Source organism: Ascaphus truei, chromosome 10, assembly GCF_040206685.1.
Source record: "Ascaphus truei isolate aAscTru1 chromosome 10, aAscTru1.hap1, whole genome shotgun sequence".
In the NCBI taxonomy this organism is placed as follows: Eukaryota; Metazoa; Chordata; class Amphibia; order Anura; family Ascaphidae; genus Ascaphus; species Ascaphus truei.
The window spans coordinates 16,339,194-16,360,241 of NC_134492.1; the positions used below are offsets into that span (position 1 = coordinate 16,339,194).

The 21,048-nt window shown below is 42.6% G+C and overlaps 1 protein-coding gene across 3 annotated transcripts in view; it reads right to left on the reverse strand.

Annotated features, from left to right (window-relative positions):
- Positions 1-21,048, reverse strand: part of FGGY (FGGY carbohydrate kinase domain containing) — a 174,883-nt gene that overhangs the window by 15,169 nt on the left and 138,666 nt on the right. For all 3 annotated transcript variants that reach the window (XM_075616008.1, XM_075616009.1, XM_075616010.1), the window contains one exon: positions 17,011-17,105. In XM_075616008.1, coding sequence (XP_075472123.1) covers positions 17,011-17,105 — 95 coding nt within the window. The remainder of the gene's footprint in view (positions 1-17,010; positions 17,106-21,048) is intronic.

Genomic DNA, 21,048 nt, shown 5'->3' on the forward strand with positions numbered 1-21,048 from the left:
TGCGGTTCAGCTCTGGAAACTCTCTGCTTCAAACCTATTAAAAAATAAATAAATAAAAAAGTGTCCCCAGCACTGCAGTTCAGTCAATATCCTGCGTGTGTGTGTGTGTGTGTGTGTGTGTGTGTGTGTGTGTGTGTGTGTGTGTGTGTGTGTGTGTGTGTGTGTGTGTGAGTGTGTGTGTGTGTGTGTGTGTGTGTGTGTGTGTGTGTGTGTGTGTGTGTGTGTGTGTGTGTTTAAAGCTGCAGTTCAGTCAAAATCCTGCATGTGTGGTTTTTTAATAAATCAGTTCTGTAGTAAGAAAAAATACTTTTAGCATTTTCTGTTTTTAAAAAATAACTTTGAAAGACCGATTTTCTTGTATTCTATTTTAACAGCCATTTGCTAAGGCACTGCTCCTTCATGTCCTGTCACAAGCCCTGGCACACCCCTTTGTCAGCCCTGCCCTCCCTCTTGCACATGTCAGTGCAGCAGTGCTCATGAATATTCATGAGCTTCCACTGACTGACAGAAGCAGATGAAAAACATATGCCATATCTAAAGATGTCACCAAATTGTGCCGATCAATACATGGAGAACGAATTGACTGGCAGCTGTACAGTTCTTTAGGTAATTAGAGATTGCCCACATGAAACTATTGAATTAAAAAAAAAAGAATAAAAAAAAAAAAGACTGAACTGCAGCTTTAAAGCTGCAGTTCAGTCTTTTTTTTTTTTTTTTAATTTATTTTTTTACTTCAATAGTTTTATGTGTGCAATCTCTAATTACCTAAAGAACTGTATAGCTGCAGGTCAATTCGTTCTCCATGTATTGATAGGTCGAAATTTGGTGACATAATTAGTGAAGGGATCTGTTTATATTCTGCTTGTCTGTCAGTGGAAGCTCATGAATATTCATTAGCATTCCTGCACTGACATGTGCTAGAGGGAGGGCAGGGCTGACAAAGGGGTGTGCCAGGGCTTGTGACAGGACATGAAGGGGCAGTGCCTTAGCAAATGGCTGTTAAAATAGAATACAAGAAAATTGGTCTTTAAAAGTTGTTTTTTTAAAAACAGAAAATGCTAAAAGTATTTTTTCTTACTACAGAACTGATTTATTAAAAAAAAACACACATGCAGGATATTGACTGAACTGCAGCTTTAAGTAGCTTAACTGGGCTTTATAGCCCTGTTGCTAATCTATGCCTTTTAGCAACAAAGAAAGAAGCCAGTAAATTGTACTTCTGTATATCTTTCATAGGGAAGTTGCCTGACCAATACAACTCAGTAGTGTAAACAAGCATAGGGAGTCTCCCATGAAAGAAATTCCCTATACACTTTTGAAACCGTGAGGGGCTATCAGTAAACTACAGAAATATTTTTCTTGTGTATATTGACAGGCCTAAGAACAGCCTCCCCAGAGTGAAGCCTGAGCATGCCTCTCTCTCTCATGCACAAATGAAATATGCCATACTCCCAGGCTTGGATTATCCATTGGGCACAGTGCCCAGGGCCTACAAAAAAGATTTAGGCCCCCCCCAAAAATCGATCATTAGAGGCGGCCAGTTACATATAAAGCAATACTGCTAACAGTATTATAGACAAAATATCAGTCATAGTATCAAAGTATCATAGGCATATATTACATAGATCTATGATATTACGGGACCTTGTATACAATGCAAATATTTATCTATACATCTATCTTGGAGGCCAACGATTATGAGAGTGCCCAGGGCCTACAAAGACTTTAATCTGGCCCTGCACACTCCAGCTAACAACTGGCTAAGCTAGAACTCAGACAGAAGGAATCTTTTTATCTCCATGCCTAGCTACCAGTAGTCCATGTGTACAGGTCTTAAAATACACGGCCTTCCGTCAGGTTGAAACAAAGTTAAAGCGAGCACTACCGAGGGTGATACTTATTCTCCTGATTCTGTTTCTACAGAAATCTGAGGTCCTAATATACAAATGCTCTGAAGGCTGGAAGTAAATGGTCTTTGCAATTTGTATTTATTTTTCAAGGGAGGAAATGATTACATGGCCAGTGAGACTTACAAATACCTGTATATGCTAAATGTTAATTTCATCAACACTTACTGAAAAGCAGAAGGACAAATACGGAATGCATCAAATATTGAGAAATTGCACCAAGGGCAAAGTTACAGACCAAGCTTTGGAACATTTTCGGAACATGCTACATTTGAAAGATTATAACAAAACATATTTGTGCATCGCTATTAATGCAAAGTATAAAATGACTGTATAATCTCCCAGTTAAACATTTGCAATGAGGATGAAAAGTGAAGACAATTTAGATTTCGTTTTAGACCAACTTATTTACATTTACCATTGCTGAGAAATGGACTTCTGTCAATAATTATCAGTTATCAGTTCAATTAGAACAAAAAACAGCGCAAGATTTACAAAAAAAAGTCCCCGATCTTTTGCTTGATAAATCTGGAGTAATTTCTCATGTCTTGAGAGAAAATAAAAGTGATAAAAACCTGACCCCATGTAGGTTAATGTTGGTGTAGAATAATGTAATGCCACCATCAGCCAAATGAGGGCACTGTGATAAAACGAACAGTACTCCCAGCGCACTCCTGGATGAGAAATAGTTTTTGCTCTTGCAGAAATTAGTTTTCATAATGGTGCATTACCTTTTATATGTATTTTGGAAAGAAAAACATGATCGCAGAAAGTAAAAACAGCTTGCCAAGCAAAGGCTCCATAGAATTCTCCTCTGAAACACAGTTGTTAGTTTCTAACCTGTGTTATATGTGACCCAAGTGACACATAAAAACACCTGACAAGTCATCTGTTTATGTTGTCAGGCCACAAGATTGAAAACTGCAGGTTTTTAGAAGCTAAATCAGCTTCTTTTTCTTGCCTGCAAAAACATACATTGTATGAATGTGCGGTGTAATGTTACAGGGCTGTGTTCTAATGAATGAAATAATACAGCGCTAATAAGCCACTTACTCCAGGATAACATATTATACAAATACTTGAGGTACAGGGAGATTAAGTAACTAAGGGACAGGGGTGGATTGTCTTATCGGTCGATCGGGCTTGCCCCGGTTCACGGTACTGCGGCGCCCCAGCAGCGTCCGGCGGCTCCCATGCAGCAGCCCGGCAGTCACTACAATGCTCTCCCTTGTCCTGTCGGCGCTGGAAGTTGGGTCCAACTTCCGCCCAACCGAAGGAGCGAGCTGCTGAGTCCCCCAACCGGGGCAGAACCTCCTCACCCCATGTTAAGATTGTTGGATGTGTGTGTGTGTCTGTGTACGTGTTGGAGTGAGAGAGAGAGTGTAAGGGGGGAGGGAGAAGTGTAAAGGTGGAAGAGAGGACGGAGTGTACGGGGGGGGCTTGATTACAGAGGAACAGCTCTCTTTCCCACAACAATTAAATTGATTGCCAGGGGAGAGCCGGTATGAGATATAGTCCGGGCCGACATTTGTCTGCAATCCGCCCCTATATCAATTTATCAGTTTACGACCAAAATTCCCCATTGAAGTAGAGTGTATGTATATATATATATATATATATATATATATATATATATATATATATATATATATATATATTTCTGTAAGGATGTCTGCAGATCCCTTTGTGATAGGCTGAATGGCCTGACACTCACCCAGAGACAGCCAATAAGACATCTCTCCCCCTCTTTGTTAGACTGAGTGCCCTCAGAGACCTTTCAGATCTCCTAGATCGGCGTATGTTACGCCGGGTACAGCTAGTATAGTATAAACCACTTAGGGCCTTTTTATAAAGTGCAATAGTGCTGATTTGGTGCTAGCGCACGGGAAGCCCCCTCCATGTCAATTCAAATTCAGTGCTGTTAAACTCTATAGAATAACTGCCGGAGTCACACAGTGACAGAACTTTGTCTTGAGTCGGGGCCTATGCAGAGAGCAGTGCCTTAATCATAAAGCTAACAGCCTACCATTCTTCCATAACGCTTCTATGTAAGTTGCTATGCAGCAGTTGTTCTGCTAATTGGTTCCTGTCTTAAAAAAAATATGGGGCTGCAGGAACAGAGTTGGCAAGGGTCCCCCATTCCTGAGCATGAGATGGGGCCCCGCATGTGCGTGAGATCCATTCTCACCTCCCAAGCAGGAGATCTGGCTTCCGCAGGGGGGTCGGTTATTTGAGGGGACAGGGTTATGACATGGGGGGCGGGATTAGGACTCTGTCTCAGAGTCTCCCGTCAGTGTGCTGCATGAGTCCTCTTGAGATAATGCATGAGACCATGGATTAAGGCTCTATTTCCAGGTATCACTTGCGTAGTGTTTGGAACAGGGGTGGACAACTCCAGTCCTCAAGGGACACCAACAGGTCAGGTATTGGGGATATGCCTGCTTCAGCACAGGTGGCTCAATCAGATTGAGCCACCGGGTGCTGAAGCAGGGACATCCTGAAAACCTGACCTGGTGCTGGCCATTGAGGACTGGATACTTACTGGGGAAGCTGCCGCCGGTACTTCATGGAGGTTTAACTCCCCTGCATCATGCGGGTCAATAGGAAGCCACAACGAATGAGAATGCGGTTTCCTATTGGCCCACGTGACTTTAAACCTCCATTTTGTTTCCCCTGGAGGGGACTGTTTTGGAGGCACTTTTTCCACTAAGTATCCCGAGATGCAGGGGGTGTCTGGAGCCGAGGCTAATGCGGTTCAGAGACCCCTGCTTCCTATACTGTACATGTTAAAAATAGAGGGGGGGCTGGGTGGGGGTAAGACAAATGTTCTTTGTAGGGGGAACTGATCCTTTTACCTCTTCAACCTGACTTTGGCTACACAAGGTGTTTAATGCAGGGTAAAGCGTAAAGGCTGTCTTTGGAAAGAGAGAAATAATGTGCCACTGCGAATGTGCTCATTTGTGTGTTCACGACTAGACTCTATATATCTGAATTTTTAATCACTATATGATATCTGAATGACTGGAGAAGGCTTGGGTAACCTGCTGAAACATGTGGATGTAATCTTAGGTAACTTGACCAGTGACTCAGAGTTGGCACTGGCTTCATACCCAGGTCTCTTATTACACAGGCCAGTGCAATAACCACAGGCCCAATCATTAGGCAGGGTCAGAAAGACATGCCCCTCTCACCCACATAAACTTTCGGGGTCATGGAGAGAGCCACACATGTGCATTATTAAGAAGCATGCTGTTGCTTAATGAAAGCCACAACCGTATCATTGCCAGGTTTTGCTCAACATTGTGACTCTGAATTGTACAGTCTGTGATTTCCACTCTGCTGCTTATAAATCTATGTTTGAAGATAATACATTTCCCGGGATTCGTTAAAGTTCCATGTAGGTTATCAGACAACAATCCCATGTTAACTGCCACTGACTTCAAATGTAGTAACAAATCAGGGAGGGGGAGTGGGTAGTACAATACTTTTTATTGGACCAACAAGTAGTTGATATGTTACAAGCTTCCAAACCTCTCAGGGGCAGGGTTACCCGATGAAGGACCCTGAGAGGTTGGAAAGCTTGTAACATATGATACTTTTTATTAGATCAACAAGTAGTGCATATCACCTACTCCCTCTCCCTCCTGTGTTACTACATGGAAGAAAGGGCCAACAGGGCGACCCACCCTTCAAAGGCCTCTAATGAGACGTTGTTGTGTGATACCCCTTATCGGGGGTTTGTGCATCTCCCCCATGGAAGTTGCTCCTAGTTGTTCCTTTGTAGTAACCCTGTGTAAGCAATGGAATGGATATTCCCACAGGAAGCAGAACGGTTCAGCTTTCGGCTCCGGTGTGCTCTTTACATAACACTGATATTGGCTTTCCAGCAGTAACTGAATAATATTGATAACAAACAGAAAGCTGATTTTTAAGGAGGAAAAATAAATGTTTAGAGAACTACACTTGGAATCCCAAATTCATACTGTAGGTCCAGGAACTGCGCTGTTTATCAGCACGCTGTGTGATTCTGGGCAAGACTTCACTTCCTTTTATTTCCTTATTGCTAAGCAATGTGTTGGAATACCACATTAAACTGCACACGCCAATTCTTGTCAGATGCAATTCATTGTTATCAGAAGTTCAATAATCTACTTTATTGTTTACTGTTAGCAGGATGCCATTTTCACAAACTGCATTTCATCCAAGTGACTTGTAGAAGTTCTTCTCATCTCATAATCCCCCATTCATTGCTGAGTCATATAATGGAGGTCATTTATCAAGATACAATAGAACGCTCCTCATACGATTATCCAAGAAAATATCAGATAGAAGCTTGTTTTATTTCCAAAAGGTAATTGTAGAGCACTTTTCTTCACTTTCTGCCTTATTAATGTCTCAAACAAGTACAGTAATACTCATAGAAAATGAGCCTAGGAATACATTAAGCTCTGATGCGGGCTTCAGTTCTACTGCAGTTCGGCTGTTGTCTGGGAATAAAACACTCAATGCATTAGGATGACTGGCACAAGTGAGATTTGTGATATCACTGTGCAAAGACTATTTCTTCATCAGAGCATAACCACTTTTTAACCGGTTCAGAAGCATGGCCCCTCTAGTTGTTATGGGGTTTAAACAACTTGGACAACAGAAATATTAGCAAATTCAAGATTCTGTAATAAAATGTTTCAAAACATTTCATTGCAAGTTATCAATCTAAAAACACAACAGACAATATATACTGTAAATCAATCAACCCAAACAGATTGCACATAATAGTGCCCAAAAGGGAAAGCTACTATAAAGGAGATTTAATACTGAAAGGATTTCTTAATCTCACATTAAAATGTATGGCATAAGGGGTCTTTAATCAAAGAGAAAGTATACACGTGATGAATGTTCATGTCCGTATCAGGGAGTGTCAGTGATAAATAAGGAGAATTGGCCAGAATTCTGTACACTCACACTTGACAATGAGTACAGGGTAATTCTGCTGCTGGGAAGGAATAACATACAGGTATCTGAAATTATCTTTAAAGCTCTCTAAAGATCTCTGTTCAGTGTCATCGGGGAACAAGATGAGGCTGCAAGTTTAAACAGCTACACCGACTATCAGACCCATTTTGCTGCACACGTTTTGGCATGTGACTGTGCATCAAATTTGCAAATATGTACAGTATATACGAAGGATGGGTTTTGGGCCCCTCCAAATTCAAACCACCCGCCGAACTCTAACTGTCTAAAAAACTCGCGGCTGAGTTCCATCCGGATGGTGAGTTTGCATCCAGGATCCAAATCCCGGATAGAAACGAACCAAATCAGATTTCTGCTTCATATTTGGGTCCCTCCTCACACTCCTGAATAGAGATGTGCAAATTATTCGTAGACATTAAACTTTGACACGAATATGGTGTTTATTCCCATGAGCGAATATATTTGCTGATCAATTTCCAAACTGAACTTTTGCCCCTTTTAAAAAAATATTATAATTTGCGCGTAGTGCTCCCAATAGGAGCAGGCTTAGCTTGCCTTGCTGATGTCACAGGTGGCCACAAAGCACTGATGTACGTTTCACGCTATGAGGAATACATGGATGCAGACCCTGCCAGACTAAACTGTAGATTTTACCGCACTCACGTACCTGATGGGATGTATTCTAGCATTGATTGGGTTACTGCACACCACTTTATTCACCATGACAATGGCCAGCTATATATACACCTTCGGTCTGCAAGTAGGCGATACCACCCATGAAGAAGCTCTTGTAGCGTGAAACGTACGTCGGCGCTTTGCAGCCACCCGTGATCTCAGCAACGCAAGCTAAGGCTGCGAACATAGTGCCCGCGACCGCATGCGCGGCATGACCAAATTCATATAAATGCACCAGTCCGGTTATGCCTCGCACGATGTGACGCGTGCGGCAGCGCGGCGGTGCGGCAGGATGTGGAGGAGACAAATCTATTAGATTTTTCACGTGACAGCCGCAACACTTGAGCCGTTTGAGCCAGTGAGGGAAAACCAGCCTGGTGACGTCACGGCCATGCCTCTCCGTCGCGCGACCAATGGAATCCACAGATTGCTCAGGCAACAGGCACGCACGCTTTCTTGTGCTCTGTGACATGCGCACTATGGCCGCAGCCTTAGTCTGCTCCTATTGTAAAGAGAGGACACATCCGCTCATACTGGCATGTTTCTCTCTCTAGGGGGGTGGGATATTGGCGGGTAATTTTGGCCCGTGACTCCGTTCTGGTATATGCTTCAGGGCTACAATATGACAGGATTGTTGGTGTCAAAGTTCTGACTGGCAGACTATTTATACCTAAATAGATTGACATAGCAACCCTACAAACGTAACCCCCCCGGTGGCTGATAGCTGTGGGTATAAGACTAACTGACTCCGGGTGACCCCATTTATAGGCGAGAACGGTAATTAGAACCGGTCACATAGGCGAACTAAACACAAGTTACATTTCTCGTGCTAGAAGGGCGCTGCTGAGGAATATTGAGCCTTTCAGAGTGAGAGTGCTCCCACCTGCTATCCGCAGCAAACTCCACAGGTATTCCTCCCTCACACAGTGACTTTTTATATTATTTTATATAGAATTTTTCAGCTACTACTTGTAAGAAATGTTATTACTCTAATAGGGGAGTATTTGTTTATCATGATTTATACTTAAAATGATGGCATCCTATACCACTTGACAAAGATAATATTGGTACTGTATCTTATTGTACACCATATGCACCTTCCTCATTTTTGGTAATCCGTCTATCCATGGCGGCCATCTTTAGTCACCACATTTGTCTTACGTTATTTTTTTATAGGTTCAATATCCATTCATTATTACACTTTTCACATCCCTAGTACTTTATATATATATATATATATTAAAGATTAACATAAATATTCAGATTTTGAAAAAAAAAATGTTTTTTTTCCCATAATTAGCAAAACAATCTGTTATTGCCGGTGACCGTGTGCTTGCCTGGCACGCTCACTCCATTTTCAGTCATCTTGCTCAAACTCTCTGCATTGTATTACCAATGGTTTGAACATTTCAGCTATTAAATTTGGAGGGATCAGCAAAACGTCTGGTTTATTAAGAGGAGAACTGGCAATTGTGGTCTAGTGCCTCTGACTAGTATATTTCCCCATGCTTCCCACCTTAGACTTGCTGACAGATGAAATGGATACTACTGTATTTGTGGGAGTGCCTCTCGTATCCGCTTCATCTGACACAAACCTAATGCCACTTCGGATTGTCAGCTGACTTGAGGTTACTCAAAGTCAAATGCACGGGATGACTGGAAAGACCAGCTCTTCTCTTAGCCCACATAGCAACACAGGGAAGAAAGGTCAGAAATGATGGAGGAGCTGCTCTTTATGCAAAGTCTAACAGTTCTCCAAAGTTCAGAGCTGTGCTTCGAGTCATGCCATGTTGGCACTGAATTCACACATGTTGTCACGCAGATTTGTTTGTGCAAAGTGTAGAAATGCTGTGTGGCTTAGCAATTATTCAATACTCTGTTGTCTCTGCCGAGTTTAGTGCATTTTTAACTAGAAATAGAGGGAAAAAACAAGTGCGTGAAATCAGAACCTGGCGTTCCGAAACCAAGTACAAAACCAAAACGCTTAAGAGGTTTTTTTAGAACCAAAAGATTATTAAGAGCCAAAAGCAGAACCCCTGGCCCAGGGCCCATCTGTACAGGAGTGGGGCGGTTCTCGCCATATCCTCCAGTTCACTACTGGGCAGATCACATCCTGCCCTCCATGGGTTGGCAGGACGCGATCAAAGCAGGAAAAAGAAACCTCTTTGGGCGTGATGTAGTGACTACGTCAATCTCAATATCTTTCCTCCTTTCCATCAAACCTATATTTCAGAGTCAGGGATGGGAGTGAACCCCCTTCAGGTAAGCCATGCTTAACCAGAACTGGGGCAAGGGTACTTGAGGCCCTAGACCAGGGGTGCTCAATCAGAGGCTCAGTCAAAGAGCCACCTGTGCAGAAGCAGGGATATCCTGAAAACCTGTCCTGATGGGGGGGGGGAGGGGGGAGCTTGAGGACTGGAGTTGCTCTACCAAATAGATTTTTTCTACCTTTCTGTGTATGAAACATCAAATATGTACGAGAGACATATGTATATATATATGGAACTTGATTATGTGTAATGAGACAAGCGATATATATATATATATATATATATATATATATATATATATATATATATATATATATCGCTTGTCGTTAAACATAATCAAATTCCACCAACTGCCCCCCTAAGGCAAAACAATCCTGTCATTTGTAACTGTATTTGTGTATATTTTGTATGTTGGTGGGATTAGCCCCGGCTCCAATACAATCCCCTCTGTCCCTCGCACACACTCCCCCACTCTCCCTTGCACACACTCCCCCAGCTTGTCGCCATTTGCTTTCCCATTTTCTCTCTCCCACCCCTTCCCCATTCTCTCTCTTCCACCCTTCCCTCCATTTCCCCATCCCCCCCTCACCCCGCTTCTCTCATTCTCCCTCTGCCCTCCTTATCTCATTCTGTATAGCCCCTACTTCTCTCATTCTCTCTCTCCCCTCATATCTCATTCTCTGTTTCCGAACCCCTATCGCTCTCATTCTCTCCCCCTCTCCTCTCTCATTCTCCACCTGGCTGTGGAGTCATTACCCAGAATCCCTGGCTGCAGTGAAAGCGCTGTATGCTAAGAGATAATGGGGAAGGGCAGGGTTGCAGACCTGTCTAAGACATGTGAATGTGCTCACAAGTGATATTTTTATTTGCCATCATCTATATAACAAACTTCAAATCATCTCAACCTCCAAAAGAACCTGACCAAAGTATTTAACATAGGTTGTCGAATGAATAAATGATGAAGGAATGCGCCATTATGGCAATAAATTTACTGTTCATGTTAAGGGCGGCACTGCCTTAGGGTGCAGTTTTGAGAAGCATTCTGGAGCTACATAATTAGTAGTGTTGTACAAATGTCTGCAAATCCTACAGTAACATCTAATAATTATTGCAACGCTGGAACAAAACATGATGTACTATTTAAAACACATCAATCAACCCATTAACTTTGCAAATTAACATACACTGCAATGATTAAACAATATTTATGGGTGACCCGGCTTTATTAAAGCTTTTTTTCATCTCTAGCTACATTGTAAAGTGCATTTCAGCTCCGGAGATCCCCAGCTTCCCTAATATGAAAAACAAAAGGGGAGTGGGGCGCTCGCACGACAAAAATACCCCCAAGAATGTATATCGTTTCTGAAAAAAGGCGCCTCACAGAATTTAGACACCGGTAACACGTTCCCAGCAAAACATTTGTGGTTTTGATATTTTTCTCATAAATACACCCTAACTTTACACTTTGCATCACAATTCCTCACACAAGCATTTAATAAAGCTTATGGGTAGCTCTGTGGCTGATACTATACATCTCAGAGGTATGTAGGTACTGTATGTCTTTATTTATATAGCACCATTAATGTACATAGCGCTTCACAGCAGTAATATACGTGACCTAATCATATAAATAGCAAATTATACAAATAACAGATTATGGGAATAAGTGCTTCAGACATAAAAGTAACATTTAGGAAAAGGAGTTCCTGCTCCGAAGAGCTTACAATCTAATATTCGAGGTTAGATTGTAATATTCAAGGTCAGATGCACTGACCTTGACCCATTGCAGAAACACTTACCATAACACCCCCCCTACTGTCTCTGTAAGACCTCCCTACTTACCACTTCGACTTTAAGCTCTTCGGGGCAGGGATTCCTTTTCCTAATGTCTATGTTTATGTATGAAGAGATTATTCCTCTTATGTCACGTATATTACTGCAGAAAAGTGCTATGTACATTGAGTGTGTGGGTGTGTATGGGGGCGTGAATTGAGTGAGTGTGTTGGGGGGGATTGAGAGTGGGGGTGGGTGTGTATGGGGGCATGAATTGAGTGAGTGTGTTGGGGGGGATTGAGAGTGGGGGTGGGTGTGTATGGGGGCGTGAATTGAGTGAGTGTGTTGGGGGGGATTGAGAGTGGGTGTGGGTGTGTATGGGGGCATGAATTGAGTGAGTGTGTTGGGGGGGATTGAGAGTGGGGGTGGGTGTCTACGGGGGCATGAATTGAGTGAATGTGTTGGGGGGGATTGAGAGTGGGGGTGGGGGTGAATGGGGGCATGAATTGAGTGAGTGCGTTGGTGGGATTGAGTGTGTGGGGTGGAATTGAGTGTTTGTCTGTGGGTGGGAATTAAGTGAGGAGCAGGGTTAAGTGAGAGAGGGGGGGAGAGTGAGTGAGGGGGGAGAGAGAGGAAGAGTAAGAAAGGGAGCGAGACACACGGGAGAGAGGGGGACAGTAAGGGGGGTGTGAGAGGATGAGAGGGGGGATTAAGGATAAAAGGGGGGCTGTGAGGGGCTGAGAGCAAGGTGTGTGAGGGGGGTGGGGGAGTTGGTCGCAAGGCTGCTGACATGGGGACCCCAATAGAAAATAAAAAACATTTTGTTAGGGGGGCCCTTTCAACATTTTTGCAGAGGGGCCCAAAAAATGTAGTTATGCCCCTGCTGCGCTCTTAACACCTGAGTTTTTCATGCCTATAAAAGGTGCACATATTGCCAAAGCAAAACTACCCTCTAGCACAGGGATGTGCAAACTGGGGGGCGCGAGATTTTCAGGGGGCCGGGGTGGTTACAGAGGCCCAGCACTCTTCCCCAAAGCATTTAAATTAAATGAAGGGGGGCCGCGCGAGGCCTCTGTAACTTCCCATACCTTGTCTCCTTCGTTTTCGGACGATGCGCCGCCATGGCAACGCGGCGTCACATGACACAGGAGACAAGGTTAGGAGAGGGGTGCGAGCAGGCAGGGGGGTGCAGACTGAAAAGTTTGCGCCCCCCTGCTCTAGCATAACAACACCCTCATTAAAGTATATATTTTCTGAGGGTACACACCCACAAGGTATTTAGACATAGGTAACTTATTTTCCCAAAAAATAGTTCCACCCGTCCTCCTCTCATTACCTTCGTCTGACGGATTACCATAAAAAGAAAAAATAACTAATAGTTCTGTGTAAGGGTGAAGATAAAACAATTAATTATAAGGCTGTTTAAGAGATGTTTCTATGAGATAAGTGGGGGTGTCACTTTAAGCGCTGGTGCACCCCTCTCATTCCTTTAGCACAGTGTGTTGAGGCCGCTCCTACCCTGAACTGGTCTAAGCAGTAAAGAGTCTGTAAATCAAAAGTTTGCGGCAGCAGTAGGTGCCGTTAACAGGAGCTTGGATGCCCTGCGGTTACAGCTCTCCTGTGGCCTGTGCTACTACTGGAGTGTATGAGTGCAAGTGATTTTAGGCTCAGAATTAAATGTATACTTTCATTTACTTCTCTTTTTTATTTTTTATATTCTGCCACGTGAAAGCGACTGTAATTATGTTTGTGTTGCTCAGACAGTTAGTACAGTTTTAAATCACTTGTTTTACTTGCCTGCTCAGTGGAGGCACCGTTACTGCACATTCCTGGGCTTTTAGGTTTCACTAATAAGGTTTCAGTATGCAGCAAAACATTCTCTACATCAGGGGTTCTCAATTCCAGTCCTCAACACCCCCCAACAGGTCAGATTTTGAGGATATCCCAACTGCAGCAAAGGTGGCTCAATCAGTGGCTCAGATGAAGACTGAGCCACCGATTGAGCCACGTGTGCTAAAGCAGGGACATCCTGAAAACCTTACCTGTTCTGGGGTCTTGAGGACGAGTTGAGAACCTCTGATCTATATGCTATTTATAAATACACATTTTTATTAAACAACGTATAGAACAATATATGCAAATACCTCTCCATGGTAAATTAGTAGTACATAAGGTTGACAAAGAAAGTACCTGTGAGATTGTAAAATACTGGTGCACTATCATCTATTAGTAACACTAACCTTAAATGCATCGCAGTCCAGAACAGACCTGTACATACCATTATAATATGGTGCGCAGAAACTCCTCCCTTAAAGCAGCCATACGGGCTAACTTAAAAAAAAGTAAATATTATAGGTAAAACTAATAGCATGTTCTTGTATAGCGCTGCTAGATTTATGTAGCAGCTTTACAGAGACATTTTGCAGACACCATCCCTGCCCTGTAGAGCTTACAATCTATGTTTTTTGGTGCCTGAGGCACAGGGAGATAAAGTGACTTGTCCGAGGTCACAAGGAGCCGACACCGGGAATTGAACCAGGTTCCCCAAACTCAGTGGCAGCCAGTGTCGTTACTCACTGAGCCACTCCTTTGAAGGAGGGGTCTTCAGAGCTGAACCCCGTTAATTTCAGCTCCGGGGACCCTGTGCTTCTAGAGATGCTTACCTCCGTAGTGGCGCTGGTATCCCTGCAGGCAGAGAAACGGTGTCCCTTAATAAAACGGGAAGTTGTGACGTCATCCGGTGTGGCTGCCCTGTGGCCCGCGTGGCTTGCACCTTTAAACTCTGCAGAGATACCGGCACCCCTACGTAGGCAAGTATCTCAGGAAACAGAGAGTCCCCGGAGCTGAAATGAACGGGGTTCAGCCCAGAGACCCCCCTGCTTCCAACGTGTAATAACATTATTTATTTTTTAAAGTTAACCCGTCTTGCTGCTTTAACTTGATCTAAATTCACTCCTCAGACAGTGGACACGATTGGCACTGTGCATTCATACACTGACATGAAGGGACATATGGTGAGACTCTCCCAGCATTAGTGTAACATCAAAACAGCAGTTTGCGATACATATCCCCCATAGTGTGCTCATCTGTACTGGCGCACCCACCATCTTCATGTCTGGTATTAAGGAGAATATTAGGGGTAATTTACAATGCTGTTGACGTGGGTGGACCAGGTTAAAAAACCCAGTGTCTGGCACTCATTGTGCCTGCAAAGTTCTACGTACATCGCTGTGTACATTATCAGAGTTATATAGCAACAAGTATTTTATATTATTATATATACCAGTATTTTTATTATTCATGGTAAACACCAGGACACGGGACTGGAAAACGTACAGTTGTGAGATATGGCAAAACTCAAGTGTTTTTTTTCTTTTTTTACTTGACTGCTTTAATTTGCCAACAAAGACATGTGCATAATAAAATGAACAGTTTCACTGTGTGGCCTGTTTGTGTACTTCCCCAACAATAAGCATATTTTCTTTGCAACTTTAATTTGGACAACAGATTCCTCAATCATCTGTATGTACTTTGGATGGACATGAAACAGCATTTCTGTGAAGTCAGTTAAAACCAAAAATGCAATGCTGCAATAATTCTGCAAAGATCATTATACAATAGGAAGATGTGCCAGTGTTAATAACTGCAGCATATCCATAGCCAAGACTATAGACCTGCAGACATATGGGGGTACATAGTTTTATATGTGACCAATAACTAATGTGGGGTATGTCCAATGTTTTGAGAGAGGAAATTGCAGCACAATAAACATAACGTGGACTTAAGGGCCACAACAGGTCAAGTTTTAAGGATAGCCCTGCTTCAGCACAGGTGGCTCAATCAGTGGCTCAGTCAATGACCGATCCACCTGTGCTGAAGCAGGGATATCCTAAAAAACTGACCTGTAGGTGGCCCTTGAGGACTGGAGTTGGCCGCCCCTGTGCTAGGTGAATAAATTGTAAGATTTTAGGACAATGATTTCTAAAATGTGCATATTTTATTGTGTGAACATTTTGAGTGGTCCTTGTTGGCTTGTCTGGATCTATTATAATAAAAAAAAGATACCTTGATATCATGTTGACTGCCTGCAAAAGATTTCTAACTGGTAACCAGGGCTGCCACCTTCTGGTGATGGCGAACCCGGAGACTTTTAACAATTCAATTTAATTTATGAATAAAACAATGTATTTATATATTTAACTCTCTTACCTTCTCAGGCGGTGGCGGTATCTACTCCTACATGGTCCCGCAACGTCAAATGGCATCTCGTTACTATGACAATGAGACGCCCTGCAGTGCTATGCGGTGGCACATTGCCATGACAACAGGACGTCCTGCGGCGCCGCGTGACACTTTATGGTGCCGCGACATCACGTTATATCCCATTGTCATGGCTACGCCATTTGATGTTGTGGCGCCATGTTGACTGTACAATACGGGGAGAGATGCTGCCGGATGATTCCGCCGCTGGAGAAAGTAAGAGCTGAGGCCGCACACATGCCCTTGCACCAAACATCCCAGCCGGCCCTGTTTCGCCCGGAGATTTAAAGTCTAAACCAGTAGCCCGGAGATATATAGGCGAAACCCGGGTCAAACTCGGGTGTGTTGGCAACCGTGATGCTAACTGGTGACTGGTGACTGGAGACAGCTTTCAACTGCATGACAAAATGAGTCGGCTCACTTGTGTAAACTATCATTGCCTTAGTTCAAAAGGTGCAAACGCCAACACTTTGGTTGTTTACTAATCGCTGATAATCATCACAAACAAAAAAATGTTTGGCTAATAGGACTGTAGTTCCCGTTAAATTAAAAGGGTTTAGGTGTGATGGGCACTGGGTAGTTTGGTAGTGAGGGATTGGTAGTGAGGGGTTGGTAGTGAGGTTGGTAGTGAGGTTGGTAGTGGGGGATTAATGGGGGGAGAGATGTTAGGCGCCCCAACAGCGCCATAGTGCTTAGAAACGCATCATTTATTTATTGAATTAGGTGGAATGTTAAATAGGTTTTTTTTGGCAAAAGCAGACATTTTTGAGTGTTTACATTAGGGCAAAAATGTGATTTAGACCTGATTGGCCTAAATATGTAGCAATATTTTGCATCACGTGAAATCATTACTCTCAAGCTATAAAAAAATAGTCTTAAAGACAGTGTATTTACTGCTACCTTATACAGTGCTGCATAAAATGTCGGTACTTTACATAAACATTAGAGATAGACAAATATTATACATGCTATCGTTTCATAAACCCTTTGTAATTGATTTACAACTTTATTCTTTTACAATAAGGTCCATTTGTACAAGACTAACGCGTTCGTTATAGGTTTTAACCCTCCTTAAAGTGACACCCTGCTCTGAAAGTACTGTACTTGTAAGTGACATTTTGCATGCAGAAATAGGACCTGTAGATTGAACATACCTGTATGGAAGTAAAGTCCCCAGAGGCACAGGCACCGAGAATTGCAGCCCCGACTAAGACAGACTCCACTTCTTTGGACAGGACAACTGGCATGCCTACACAAGACAGATCCACATCTCAGTGGCTGAAGTCAAAATACAGAATAATGTACAGCCAGGCTGGGCTATTTCAATTCATAAAACTCCACGTTCAATACACATAACAAATGCCATGTACAATGTATGAGACAATAGACATTTATTCTCAAAATATTGTGTGCACCATTCCATACTAATATCAAGTTAGATCCTCTGACATTTTTTTAGGACTTTATCCAGTGGTTTCTAACTCCAGCCCTCAAAGAATATCTTACTACAGGTGGCTTAATCATTTTGACTGAACCACCTCAAGCTAGGATATCCTTAAAAGCTGGCCTGATAGGGGTCTTTAAAGACTAGAGTTGGGAACTACAGTGTAATACTTATTTAATACTTATTTAAAGCATTTGTCCATGAGTTATGATGTTATTTTAGCATTTTATTGCTCAGTTTCAGTTTTTCGCCAAATAAATCTAGTTTTGGCAAAACCAAAACATTACAAATATTTAGAATCAAAGCACCAGTGAAAATATCCACATTACTTTAAAACATATTGAGTTGACATGCCATGTTAATGTTGATTTCTGTTCATATTTTGGCTGGCATTTTTAAGAGACACGTTCCCTCCCATTAATATTGCCCATGCAACTTTATTCTATCACATTTCTCACCGTGTGGTATTTTCCCATACAATCTGCTTGGGTGCTAAGGTTTAGTGCTCATTTACTCCTATTCATGTGAACGGGAGTAAAAGCGTGCTAAAGCATTGCACCCTTTTGTGGATCTGGGCCAGGGGTCTCCAAACTCAGTCCTCAAGGGCCGCTAGCAGGCCGGCTATTATGGATATCCCTGTTTCAGCACTGGTGGCTCAATCAGTAGCTCAGTGGAGGTAAGTATCTCAGGAAGCAGGAGCTGAAAATGAACGAGGTTCAGCTCTGGAGACCCCCTGCTTCCTACCTAGGGGGGGATTTTAGGGGGTGCGGCATCCTTAATAGTGCTTGCCTAAGGGCGGCACATACCCTAGAGACAGGCCTGGTGTGGCAATGACTTAACGGCAGAAGCTTCCAAATAAAAATAACTCTAAGGCCTCGGGCATGGTCAGCGCTTACGCGCTGACCCGTGCTGAGGCGCGCTTGTACTTACCAGTGAGCCCCTACAGCCACAATGAGAGCGGCTTTAGTAGGGGCTCGCCTACGCTTCCGCAAGCGCGCAGAAGCGTAGGTCTTAGGTAAATTTTAAAATCAAGCACTTGCCGGAGCGCAGGGCCGGTCAGTTGAGCGGTTGGTCCAATGAGGGCGAACCAGCTCCGTGACGTCATTGGCCCGCCCGCCGACACGCCCCCGGACAACGCGCTGTCTAAGGCCAGGGAAAGCGCCCGCTTTCCCTGAGCCTCAGCGCGCCTCCGCACGCAAGCAGGAACCCTGGCCGAGGCCTAAGAGACATCTCTGTACAGTATTGCAGGTTCTATCTGCAGGGGACATACACAGGTTCCCAACAAGCTCTATCTGCAGGGGTTAAGAATCCTTTTGAATAATAATACAATGTGGAATAGCCTGTAGACTATGCCATGCTGTTATAACAGCAGCAGCCAGTACACTGCACAAATACTCGCAGCAGCTCTGCACAAAAAGTGTAGTATCCGTGGTTAGCAGGGAACAAGGGCCGTCAGCTATGTAGGAATTGACTGTAACCACAAATACTATGCTCTGACAATTCATAATGCTTTGAATCAGAACTTTCCATCCTTTGAAGCTTAAAGGCGTAGTATTGAATTCATCAATCAGACAATCTGATAAGGATCAGAGCGGCTGGATTCGTTTCATGCTTTCTTGCTCACTTATTAGAATGGCCAACATTTTTTAATGACGGGCATTAGTGGAAAGAGGTTGGGAGATCTTAATAGACTGAGAGGAAGCTTATTGTATATTCAGTTTTACAAGATCATTTAAATAATCCACAGCTTTTAATCTGAAAGTTGTGAATACTGTACAATAACCTTTTCTGCCCTTTCTAGAACCAAAATATTTTAAGTTAGAGATGAGAAAAAACTGGTGTATAAAAAAAAAACTTCCAAGACCTTACATGCAAAAACCAAAACCCGTACAATTTTAGAACCAAAACCCAAACATTATTTTGAACCAAAACCAGAAGATCACAACGTGTCCATCTCTAGGTGCTTCTCGCCATATCTTTTAAAATAATTGTTTGTTTTTTGGTTATATTATTTTAGTTTCCCAATTTGTTTTATGATTATTTTTTTTCGGTATACAATTAACCATTTTTCACACTTTATTATGCCTTTTCCTGTTTATTTAGATTTTTTCCCATAATTTGGTAGAAATCTAAAACCAAATAAATCGTGTTTCAGCAAAACCAAAACGTGAGCTAAAGTGCCCATCCTTACTATAATCCTCATATAAAGCTGTTAATTTGCTACAACAGAAGCTGTAGAACGTGAGAAAAAGTTCCCCTTTTTTTGCATAGAGTTTTAATTGCAATAAAAAAATGCATAAATATTACCATATCTATCCCTCCACCACTAGAATAATGCAGCTTAATGCAGTGGTCCTTGAACATTAAATAGTTTTGTAGGCACAAATCTCAAACAAATTGGAGAGTGCCAGGCCCCTGCCCATCTCTGCACTGTTATCTCACTGGTACATCATCCATGTAAATATGTAATATACAGTCTGCAGTAGGCTACAATAGAGCAAACTGCACACATGGGGTGACTGGCTACTCAGTTAGTAGCTGAGTTAACAGGAGGAACCTTGGGGAGCAAATAAATGCAAACAATACTTATTTGACCGTTGAATTGATCTACTTCCCAGCACTTACACCCACTTTTATGCCATTTGTAGTCTCCGGATGTCTTGTGCTCTCTCTCTAGCCTTGATGTGCCCTTTCTCCTACTTGTCCTCCCCATATGACATCTTTTGCCGGTCCGTTCTTATGTACCTCCTATCTTATTATAGTATACCCTTGGTTGTCTCATCTTCCACCTTGTGTCCCTTTTGTGTATTCTTATGCACTTTCTATCCTACTGATTTACTTTGTGCCTCTGTCACATTGTGCTCCTTTGCGTGTCAGGCCATGTATTGCTTCTGGGCTTTAGGTGACATGGAGCAGGAAGAAAATAATTTGCAAAGGGAAGAAAATGTTGAAATGTTTTATGACCATTCCAGTAGCAAATAATGTATTGCAAAACTGTTGTGAATAAAAACTGCTCATCCTTAACTGTCACCTACAGCAAATAATGTATGTAAGAAAAACAAAAGAAGATTAGTTGACGATGAGCTCCAACATCTCTTTCTAAGCCACGTTATAAAAAAAGAGTGAATCCCGGAACTATAAAAAGACCTATTTGTGTTGATTAATAATTGAGTATTCTCCCATTAATCCATAATAATGCAACATTTTATCTAGGTACCCTAGCAATAGAACAAACACAGCTTTCCACATCTCAATACAAATTCCACTTGTGTGAGTTGAATAGTTTCAATGAACTCGTGATTCATGTGAGGAAGATCAACTAGATGTGGGACTGAGGTTTCGTTGCACACCCAAAAATACAAGAACACTAGCAACACAAACTACTTTCTCCCTTAACCCCTTGGTTAGTAGTTCAGTAGTTTTATTTATATAGTCAGCCTGTGTATACAGTGGTTTACAGAAATATTATTTATTGTAAGCAATAGCTCTTTTCATTCCAGAGGGGTAGTATCAAAAAAGTTAACCCTTATTTGTCTGCATATTTGCCAACACACATATAATCAATCTCACTCCGTGTTCAGGAAACTGCAGAGGGACAATTGATGCCCAACTGCATCTATGTTTAATTTCAACCCCTGCAGGTGGTGTTTTATTGCCCTTCTATTACTACCTACTACTCACAGCACAAGCAACAGCCGAGGGCATCTCATGCACTGTCAGGGGCAGCTAAAGTACTCGTGATTTTCAG